This window comes from Nannobrachium achirus, assembly GCF_963921795.1.
Source record: "Nannobrachium achirus genome assembly, chromosome: 2".
Taxonomy (NCBI): Eukaryota; Metazoa; Chordata; class Actinopteri; order Myctophiformes; family Myctophidae; genus Nannobrachium; species Nannobrachium achirus.
In genome coordinates, this window is record NC_137811.1 from 32,762,390 (window position 1) to 32,774,509 (window position 12,120).

The 12,120-nt window shown below is 42.2% G+C and overlaps 1 protein-coding gene across 4 annotated transcripts in view; it reads right to left on the reverse strand.

Annotated features, from left to right (window-relative positions):
* The window catches only part of map7d1a (MAP7 domain containing 1a), a 66,986-nt gene that overhangs the window by 39,271 nt on the left and 15,595 nt on the right, over positions 1-12,120 (reverse strand). For all 4 annotated transcript variants that reach the window (XM_080737370.1, XM_080737368.1, XM_080737369.1 and 1 more), the window contains exon 2: positions 4,761-4,964. In XM_080737370.1, coding sequence (XP_080593496.1) covers positions 4,761-4,964 — 204 coding nt within the window. The remainder of the gene's footprint in view (positions 1-4,760; positions 4,965-12,120) is intronic.

The window sequence follows — 12,120 nt, forward strand, 5'->3', positions numbered from 1 at the left end:
CGTGACACATCTCAACCAATCACAACGATAGGGCAGGGTGGTTGAACCACACTGGAGCTTGTAACCTCCAGAAGCCGTTCAGATGAGCATCTTTTAGCTGGCTAAAAGCGCTTATTTGGGGCTTTAGAGAGTACCAGAGAGTACCATGACCTGCCTGGATGTCAAACCACAGAAAGTAAAGTTTCTGCATTGCTTACTTATCACCTCAAATGTTTTCAGACACATATTTAAGAGCTCTGTGGCGTGTTGAGTTAATACCATGACATTAGTCGTCATTAGGTTTACAAATTAGTTAGTAACTGATGATGTAATCATCCAATGACATTTGTTTGGTAGTAAGATTGGACGTTTGAAATCAGAAATAAACAAAAATGTTGTCATCTATTGTTAACTTTATGCCAATTATGGCAGATACCACAGATATGCTCTCAAAGTTCATCTTGCATTAACACTGGGCCTACTTGCTCATGAAAACACTTCCCTTGAGCCACATCGACTTAAGTTGGCACTTGGCAATAATGCATACATTGCTTTTGTGTAATTTCCAGAAAATAGCATATTACATTGAAATACATTATTACAATAGCTGAAAAATAACACAAGTAGTCACATAAATCAGTGGTTCTCAACCTGTGAGTCGGGAGACTCGGGACCCCCAGTGGGATCCCCAAAATATTTTGGGGGTTCCCCAGATGATTAACTTAATGTGCAACATTGTTTTCTCTCTCAATAGTAAACAAACCAACATAATGTTTAAGACAGGGGTCTATGCAGGGTCTCTGCACATTTCTAAAGTGACAATTTAAGGACTTTTAATACCTCTAAAATTACATATTAAACATTGGCCAAATTTTCAAATATTAGAGGCAGAAATTGTGAAAATAGACGATCAGCATAATCACAACGCCTCGCAAATAGAACTGTGTTATACAAAATGTAATGCCTCAACTCTTAGTGCGCATCAGGGTGGGGGGTCCCCAGTTAAAAAAAAATATTATTTGGGGGGTCACAGCCTGAAAAGGTTGAGAACCACTGACATAAATGAGGCACTGCTCTGGCCAATACAGAACTTCTGTATCATGGCGATAACACTTGTATTGCATTACGTATGCGATATTCTATTTTGAGAACAGCTACCAGGGGACTCTATGTGGGTCAGGTTCATCATCACTTCTGAGCAACTTGCCTTCTTGCCACAACATCACCCCCTGGACCCTGAACAGACCATATGTTCAACATCAAAGGCAAAGCATCTCGTTCTCTATAACAGAGTGAGGTGCTAATCATTCCACACGTGAAAACAAACTGCACCGGAGGGCTGCCATGCAGCCTCCTGTAACGACAATCTCTGACCTACTTTCTTATGGGGTTTCCACTGAACACGCACCCATCATTCCAAGCCTGCTTTGGACATGGTGCAGCATCAGCGCCCTTTGGCCTTCCACTAGAACAGGGGTTTTCAAAGTAAGTGGGTGACGGGGCACCCTGGGGTGCCGTGACGGCAGTCCAGGGGTGCCGCAAGATAATTTGATAATATTTGGAATTTATTTGGACACTTGAAAAAATATTTAGTATTAAACTTGAAGTACAAAGTTATTTTCAGTCAGTTCTAACCAAAATGGCTATTATCTCAACGTTTTCCTCGCAACATAATCACTAAAATATCGTCAATGTCGGGCAGAAACCTTGTATCTCCAAGTTTCGAATGTGTACGTCTTTTGCCCTGCTTCATCATACAAGACTGTCGCACAAAACGAGTGAAAACAGCCGATCTACAAGCACACAACGCTTCGCGATGCGAGGCGTTGTGTGCTTGTAGATCAGCTGTTTTCACTAGTGAAGTGAGAAGTTTTATGTGAGTCGATACTCGCTAGTAGTGTACTTGCATCAACAAAAGTACCACATCTCTGGGCTTCACCCAACAGATACAGCATTAACAGGATGCTGCTAGGGTAACTGAGCTAAATACATAAAGCATGATGGAAATATGTAGCACTCTAAAATATTAGCTGGGCTGAAATGTAGGAGATGTCAGTATGTTTTGACGTCACCAAAAGACATGGTGTTAGGTACATACTGTACTCTTGCCATCGCCTTTGACTGAGGTACTGGCATTACAACTAGAAATGGTCCCCAGGTGCTGCACTGTGGCTGCAGAGCTCACTGCTTCTAAGTAGTTAAGATGGGCCAAATGCAAATACAAATGTCCCCACTAGGATAATAACGTATAACTTTAGATAATCACATCAATCGACTCATTAATGGCTGAACCCACATGGCCATTAAGCAACTTACATCTCATAGTGTCTAGTAAAGTTGTTCTCAACCTTTTTACACCAAGTACCACCTCAGAAAATATCTGTCTCTCCAAGTACCACCATAATAACTGATCTTAAAATGCAGGTGTGTAGATATCCCATCCTATTCAGCTATGCACAGTTAACACACAAGGCCAATTTAATCCTTCAATTCATGGAGATTTTCTTTTTTCTTTTTTTTGCATATATGCTGCTACAGAATCTCCGTCAGTACGTCTTATCAGCTGCACAACTGATGATATTTCTAACGTGATTAACCCGTTCTCAAATCTTTTGCTGTCATGCTCATTTCAGCACGGCTGGAGAGCCTATTTCAACCAATTGCTAGGTCAGAAGATCTACCTGTAGTATCAATATTCACTCCACTTATGTCTTTATTCTTGTTCTTTGGGAGACTCCTCTGAGTACCACCAGAGGGGTGTTGAAGTACCACCAGTGGTACATGTACCACAGGTTGAAAACCACTGGTCTAGTAGGATCAACCATGAAAACGTGTTGCTGTTTTGCAGCTCCACGTTGTGTCTATCATAATACACCAGGCAAAAACAGAGTGACCCAGAAAAAAACTGGAGTGAGAGCTCCACATTCTGAGTACCCTCTGGCACCTAGTCAAAATAACAGCTATGTGTTAAATCAGAGTAAAAGGAGCAGCTTTGTGTGTTATATCAGGTAGTGTAGGCAAGTGTCAAAACACCAAAAATACAAAGGTCTTCCAGCGTGGATGTAAATGTGTTATTTATTGTATATAGCAGTGTTTCTCAAATGGGGGTACGCAGAGGTACTACAGGGGGTACTTGAGAGAAAATGGAAACATTTATTTTACTGTTATGTTTAAAGATATAACAAGTGACAAATGTACGTGAACGTGCTTCTCCGTAAAGCTTTACACCAAATTAAGTAAGAATTTGATGTTACTGAATAGAAAACAGGCTACTCAGTTTTATTTTCAACATTTGACAGAAAAACTGGATCTGCGATTTTCTAGTCAAAATGAATGTTGAATGTCGATTAAAAGGGGTACTTGCATTAAGCAATCAGGAAAAGGGGGTGCTGAAGCCCAAAAGGTTTCAGAACCACTGGTCTATTAGTATACATCTGTTCACTATTGTTGTTGCACACACAATCTGACACAGCAACCTGTGCTTTTACAGTCAATCAATAACATCTGAATATAAACAAATGAGGCTAACTGAGGAAATGAGACCACCGACACCACGTTCCCGAGGGGAGACTTGAGGGACAGTAGCCAAGTGCCATATCCAGTGTCACTGGAAATGTCGCTGAGATGTGCCACAATTTAACTATACAAGAGCAAAATAACTAACTCTCTAAGTTGAGTCAGTCCTCACCATTTCATTTGACTAATTAAGAGGTTGAGTGCCACTCAAAACCTTCTTCTTTATACCTCTGCACAAAACTCCACTGATAATCAACATTAAGTGGAAAAGGAACTCAAGAAGACAAAAGGGAAAAGTGTGTCACTTCGGGAATCAGGACACTCAAGAATAAACAGCACATTTCATTCAGAAATAGACCAGACATGACCATTACTGGCAGGACACACAAACTAGGAATCCCACGAATGTCTTGACTCTTGAGCGAACAAGGCAATACCAAGGTTTCTATACTGACAGTTCCATTCTGATTTCAGAAGGCATTTGGGATATCAGTTTTTTTTTACCCCATCACCTCACACTATGGGCATAAAGAACGAGGCCACAGTCTGTGGATTAATGGACAAAGAATAAAGGGGAGAGAGAAAAGAGGCTTACTGTCACCAAAAAACCCAAACACGTTCCTTAGCATTTGCAATGCACTGCTTGCCAATGCACAAGCAGTGCTATTATGGAAACACCCATGGCACAGATCCCAGGTCAGGTCAAATGCCCTCTTGGCATCACTTACTGAAATGGGATCCCGATTCCCGTTCTGTCGGCCCACAGTTCACTGGGGACCGGAGGTGATTACCATCCCCAGACACAAGGGAGATAGACAGCGATTAGCACCAGCGATCACTTATCAAACGGGATCAAATTATCTCCACATTTTATTATATATTTTCTTCAGAAATTCAATTTTGCTTTGCTTCATTATTCTTACTTGGAAGAGTGTGTCTTGTGCTAATGCTAACAAAGATAAACTATTGGATTTAAAGCCAGTCCTGAAAGCATGTGGTCACTATTATTGTGGTATTGAAGCATTTCCTTTCCCCCGGAGATTTGACCCGAGTCCGTTGGAGTGCAGGGGTGTAATTGCTCCATTATCAGGGAGCCGGAGCAATGCCTTAGATCTTCAAAGCCCAGCTACAGTAGGTCTGATAATTGAAGTTCCATTACGGGTTTCACCTTTAAGCCACTCAAATCTATACTAGTTACATTACAAATGCTTTACAGTGGAGCACGAAAATGTATCACCGCCATATCAAAACATTTGAGTGCTTACCCCTTTTTGACCGGGGGCTTTGCGAAGCAGGCGATTTGGACATGTCAGCTTTTGTGGGCGTTGACACTTTCCGCTCTGCGTCTTTCTTTGCAGGGGAGTCGAGGGACTCCATTCTCTGGGTTGGGTCCGTCTTGGTCGGGGGACTGCTCTCCCCCTCGGGGTCAGGCCGTGTGGGGTTCGTGTCCACCAGTGCTGGGTGGGGAGCTGGTTGGAAAAGACAGAAGAGGACAAAACAAGTGAGGAAATGACACGGTGTGAGCACAGAGGGACGGAACTCAACCCGTTTGTCTTCATTCCTCTGCCGACTGTAAGGCCTTTGCAGCTCCGCCAGGGTGACGTATATGTCAACATGCGTTTCATGTGTCATGTGTAAAGGGTGGCGTCTAAGTGGCTATCAGGACACAGCTATACTGTACTTCTTTTGATGAGTAATGCTTCTGCTGGATGAATAGATTTGTAACCATTCAATTTAACTTGGTTATGTAAAACATCTCCTTTGCACGAGAAACCTGGCTGAAAAAGCAGCACAAAGTTAGTCACAACAAAATTACATTATTCATAGAAGTAATACACACAAATCCCCAACAGACCGCTTAAGAATCACACTGAGGTCTTGTGCTGCAAACAAGGTTTTCCTCTCCTGTGAAGCCATATCATCTACTATGCAAAATGTGATTAAACACTTTTATCGGTGGCACTGCAGCTGTGCGGCATAATAATATCTCTTAAGGGCAGCTCCTCTAGTTTCTAACCCTTAAAACCACTTCTCCAGTGTTTCTGATGTACAGTACGAGAGACAACAAGGCCCAGGGGAATGGCCTGGCCTGCATAAAACACCATTATTGCTTTTCAGCTTCTTGATGATTGCACTGAAAGGAATGATCGGGTGTCTCTGAGGAACACTGTTGAGCCACTCTCAGTCATTTTGGATTTCCAGAAATGTTAAAAGGTGTTTTGATAAAGGAGCAGTCGTTCAGCCTCTCTACTTTGTCGGGAGGCTGACTCACAGGATACGGAGCTTGATGAAACTCCTGCTCAAACATAACTTTGCCTGTGGAGTAGCAGCCTAACAAAGACCCTCTATAGGGGAGGAGAGGGGGGTATGAGGCTTTGTCCACTCAGCACTGTCCCCAATACCCCACCCATGGTTCCCTATGCAGTGCTCTGGATGCACAATTTCTCAGAGGGGAAACACTGGGGCAACACACTTTAAATTATTCACACATAAAAAAAAAAACTCACACACAAACAGGGGGGAGCCGTCGAACAGAAGACAGTGACCGAACATGAGATTTACTATGTAAGTGCTGTGCTATTCAATGCAGAATGCCGGCAGGGAATTGGACCAATGCCATGCAACTTTAGAGATGGAGAATTGGTTACAGCATTCTTTATCGAATATGTCTCCTCCAAACAATGCGCTTGTGGTTTATTTCTAAGCCAGCTTGCTTCTCACGTGAGCAAACCTTACAGGATGGCTAGACTAGAAATCTTAGAAGCTATGTATTGTTTTGGCAAACAGACCAGACAAAAGGTGGCGGTGAATAGCAAACAGTCCCACAAAGTTCAGCCAGCGGAGCCAACTTCTCTCCATTTTTGCAGTTACTGATCCACTGCACACAGCAAGATATCAGAGCTCATGGAAAAGTTAGCCTGAGCTCAGCTAGGCATGGAAAAGCTATGTCATCAATCTGGGAAAAGGAGGCTGGGCTGTTACTGTGATGACCCCCTTACTTGGACACGGCACCATGGAGAGAGGGGAGAAAGTTGAGAGTGAGTGTGAGAGAGAGACAAAAACAGAGAAGGTCTGGTTGCATGAGCTGAGCCGAGTCTATGAAGGCGCATGCTTGAAAGACAAGACACTGACTGTGGTCCCTCTTGTCAAAGCCTGCCGCTGTTAAATAACCATTCCTCCAGCATGGATATTCTCAGAAAGAGAGAAGCCATTGTTGTGCTCTCCACAAGGCAACGGGACTGCAGCCAAAACCACTGCGATGACAGAGAGAGGCAGAGGAGGGGATGACAGTGAGACGAGGGAGTGGGGAATACATATTGGAATCTGCTATTGATGTGTAATTTCAGTAACAATGTAGAGCCATGCCCAATTATGTACCTGTATGTAGAAAATGGCAATACACTTTCAGTCATAAAGCTGTACAGGATTTTGCACAGACAATAAAGTTTTAAGTAGTGTATCATCAGCTTTTCACAATTTATTTCAAGTTACAGTGTATACTTAAAATATTCTAGCTCCATGATCATGTAGCATGAAGGTATAGTAAGGGAAAGTTAGACTATTGCTACATCAATCTGGGAACTAAATCTAACCCACTAGCTTTCTTCACAAATGTGTTCACAAAGATGTCTACTATCACCTCTGAACCTTGTCAAACCCAACTCCCTTGACATACTTTGTGGGAGCCAATCAAAGTTGGGGGTATCGGGATACCCAGGGCCTGGGATTAAAGGGGGAAAAATAAAACATGGCCAATATGAACGTATGAAGTGTGTAATTAGGGTATTGTTGGGCTGCTGAATCCATTCCAACCATTAGTTATAAGTAAAAATTACTCCTTGGCCATAAAAAAGGCCTAATTGGCTAAGGCTTAGCCAATCATGTCATTCGAGTTCACCTGTGTCCTGTTAGTCCCTATGTTTTAAACCCTGTGTTTGAGTGTTCCTTGTCAGATTGTATCATGTTATCCTGTGTGTCATGTGTGATTACCCACCTGATCTTGAATAGTTTTCATGAATTCAAACACTACTCAAACCTTTTTTTTATTGCCAATATTATATGTCTCGTGGACACGCCATGGCAGAACGCTGAGGAAAAAGTCTACAGACATACAACATATGACATCACTAGACAAACATGATGCCACGTACACACATTTTACTATGGCAAAACGCTGAGGAAAAAGGCTACAGACACACGCACAGCCACGTATAGGAGCGGTTTACCACCGCTCAAAAATAATGAATACGTTTTCCACCACTGACTGACACTGTAGTGACCCACTGGTATTAGATAAAACACGTAAGGGTCCCAAACGTGAGAGCAGCAAGTGCAGCGTTGACAGACAAGAGTATCGTACTCCTTCATCACACCTTGTGAGCCACAGGCACCCAAAGAGAATTGAAGTCATAAAGCAGCGGCTGTGCAAGTGCTGCTAGCAGTGACCGTGGGTGACTGCCTGGTCACACAATCATGATCTATCTATACTGTCAAAGACAGGCACAATGTAAGGTCCTGGCCCAGAGGCAGCACCATTTAGAATACCAATGATATCTGATGCTGTTGAACAGGAACGGGAACTGAAGGGTGAGGAGAGGAATGATGGTTGTGGTTGATAGAGACCAGAATAGTAAAATGCACAGATTAAAAAATTGCAGGAATAACATTTAAAAAATTAAAACGTTGGATTTAATATTGAATTGAATTTTGAATACTTTTATTAGAAGTTTGCGTGGACTTTGATCCATCATGAGACACTTGGCATTCTCACAGGTGGGCCAAGGTCTTACGACTGTTTTCTATTGAAGCCTATGATTTTTTGTTTTTTAAAGCGTACATTGAGTTGTTTTGTTTTCAGACAATTCTGACTTCTTTGTTGTTATATTTGCAAGTGTGAGTGAGCAGTGCTTTAGGCTGCTCAACAGCGCTACTTAAGGTAGGTAGTAGGGGTGTAACAATATAGTAACTGAATCAAAAAAACTATTTTAATTTGCAATGATCTACTATATCGATATGCAACAGCATACCAGTATATCGCACCGTTTTGGCTTTGTATCGTATCGGTATCGTTTTACAATGCAGATAATCGATATTGAATCGTTTTGCAAATAATTGATTGTATGGAAACTAAGTATTTGTGCCTTGTATTTAGCAATTTTAAGAATTTTAATTACCTTTTCATTCCATATACCTACACTTAGTCTATCGATAAATGTCTGTAATCTCTGTGTTCATGGAAGGTGCGGGTTTGTCCTGTGAAATGTGTTGAAATATAATGTCCATGTATTTGCTAGAGAGTCAGTGTTTACTTATTTACTGTATATACATAATGCTCCCTTAAAAACATGCACTATTGACACGTTTCACACAGATCTAATGTCTTTGCTAAATAGTTACTATATCGATTTTAAATCATTGAATCGAATCGTATCGCCATGACTGAACCAATATCGTCCATATATCGTATCGTCAACCAGGTATAGTGATGCATATCGTATCGTTGTTATCAGGGGCATAGTTCTGCCGATTTAAAATGACTCTAATACGGAAGTAAAACTTCCTATGATTGGCCGCTAGTTGCGCTGTTTTCCCCCCCCGGCCGATCGCAAAAAGAATTGTCCTCCATTGGATCCCATTCATTTTCCCCTTTCGTTTTCTAACCTTAATTAACATTTTCATGAATACAGTATGGTTCCTATCGCTAGTTAAATATTGCCTTTCAATCACCATCATATTCATTTTGTCGAAATGTGGTCCAATTTATTTTAAAATAAATGATAAAGTTGGGGGGGGGGGGCGTGGCCAACTAAACTGATACCAGCCGGCTGTGTTCTTCTTCGTGTGCTGTATTTCGGGAGGCTCCGACCACATTCTCCCACGTGACCGTTGGCAGCCAATAGCATCTCTGATGCCTTTACAATTCTATGATGGCGACACCCATTCCAAAACGGTAGAAAAGGGCCATTTGCGCTGCATAGAAACCAATGGCTTCGCATCGTCCATATTTTTTGGAGCTGTGTGAAACACAGCCTCCCTATACGTGGCTGTGTGGGTCTGTGTGTCCGTATGTAGCCTGAACTTCCTAAACTTCGGCACGCTACTAGTCCCACAGTTTTGCCACCACACACTCGCGCCATATGTCAAATCGACCGGCTTACTCGGGAATGGTGGGCTAGTAACTTGCTAAGAGAAAGGTTCAATAGTTTAATTGATATTAATTTATTAGTGAATTAATTTTCCCCATTGACTTATAATGGGAATCGCAAAAACTCACATTTTCTCTCGCAAACCATAGGGGCTACAGTTTCAAGACTTGGAGAGGAGGTTCATAATGATTTCAAGGATTAAATAAAAAATAATTGTGTCATTTGGCCTCATGGTGGCGCTATAACAGCCCAGTTTACGTTTCCGCCATCTTGAATTTTCTCCAAAACACACTTTGTTCCTTTTCCTACATATTTTCTTCAAATGTCTTAAAAACCGGTACACATGATCTATGAACCTATGCAATGAACATACTCAAGGGATATTGCGATAGTCCATTCCGTTCGTTCGTAACGCGCTTCCAAAGTTAGCGGGAGGGGCCCGTTTTGCAAACAACAGCCATAAATCACAAACAAAAGGTCCAGTCAACACTGAATTTGAACCACAGGTCGGGGGTGGCATACTCAACGAATCCCCAAAAGCATTTCCACTCTGCCTCATGGTGGCGCTATAACGGCCTACTTGTCTCGTAACTCTTGAACCGTAGGTCGAAAAATTAAAATTCTTTTTTCCCTGGATTCCTTGGGTCAAGACGCATCTCCCCATATAGGCCACGCCCATTTGCGTCAGGATAGATTTTCCGCCATCTTGAATTTTCTCCAAAACACACTTTTTGCTCCTTTTCCTACATATTTTCGTCAAATGTCACAAAAATCGGTACACATGATCCTGGGTGACCAGAGAGGTGCTGTTGAGTCTAGCCTGCCCTGAGCATCAACTGCAACACACACACACACAGCTCCACTTCACACGGGTGTGATTTTTTACAGTCTATGGTTGTTATGTATCACGCTACACCCCTAGTAGGTAGGTCACCCAGTGGTGCTTTAGTTGTTGAGGTCGTACTCATACATACTGTATGGACACACACACACACACACACACACACACACACACACACACACACACACACACACACACACACACACACACACACACACACACACACACACACACACACACACACACACACACACACACACACACACACACACACACACACACAGCGGAATATATATATATATTTTTAGAGATTGTCACAATTGCCAGAAAAGAAGAAAACAAATCTGAATTCTGAGACACAGGCAGAATTGCAACAAATAAACTCAGTAATGGAAATGGGCTTCTATGCTTTTCTTCATTGAGACACAGAGTACAGCTGGTTCTAGAGATGTACTGTACTTAATACTACACACTGGGTGGGCACAGAGGCCAATTCAGGAGAATTCCTGGACTTTCTGGTATACTGACCTGTTACTGGAATACTGTTGTGAACAGAATTCATCTCTGGGCAGTGACCCCTCAAAGCAAACAAGACAGGAACACACGAGCAGACAGCACTTTAAACAAGAAAACCCAATGCACACATACTAAATGCCATTTCGACATCTGTTCAGGAACGAGTCAGTCTACACAATACATGTATAATCAAAGCCGAGTTGTGAAAGACAATATGACTCACATAACACCAACATGCCAGTTTCATCTGCGATTAAGTGATGTCCTCCTGACGTTTTACACCATCACGATTCCATCACATCATACAAAACAATGGGCTAACAGAAGGGCTAGGCTATATCAAGGTTAACTGAACATGTATTACATTGGCTGGCGTGAAGTTTTGGGAATACCCTCACCATCTTTATGATCCATGTTCCTAGACGGGGACGACTACAATCAGCCCACCTGCACAAGACATGATGGCACTCACTCACACCATTTGCATTATTCATTCATAAGCATTCATCAAACCACAACAAATCCACTCTGATACCGCTCAGGGTCCACTCAGATACCTCTCGGGGTCTCAAGTCTCCTCGCATCTACTCTGAACATGGAAAATTACTTTGTCCATTAAGGGGCAGTGAATGAAGGAAAAGGATACTGTAGCGATACAGTCTACAGATAATGTAGATATTTTGTGGGCCATTCCCCTCACATGTTGAGCACATGCCATAGACACGTTGATTCTCTTTTAAAAAGGAGCGGTTCACCCAAAAATTATATTTTCTATCAATTTACACACTCCAAGAAGCCTTGAATTAATTTGTCGCATTCCTAAGATAATTTGATGACTGGCGGAGTAGAAGACTCCAAGAGTCAAAGGGTCTCCTACTGAGACTTTAGCAGACTGGACACTTGATCGAACAACTGCTTAATGAATAAACGTTGCTCCGCATGTAACCTGCATCAGACAATAAATAAATCGCCACAATCCGAGCAGTTATGTTTTCTTGGTATTTGGTCTCTTGCAATGTCCAACACCTTTCACTGGCATATGTAACCTCTTTGTTTTGTGACAACCAAATGGTTACAGGAAAGCCCAACAGAAACAAGAGCAGTGAGCAGCGGGGGGCGGGC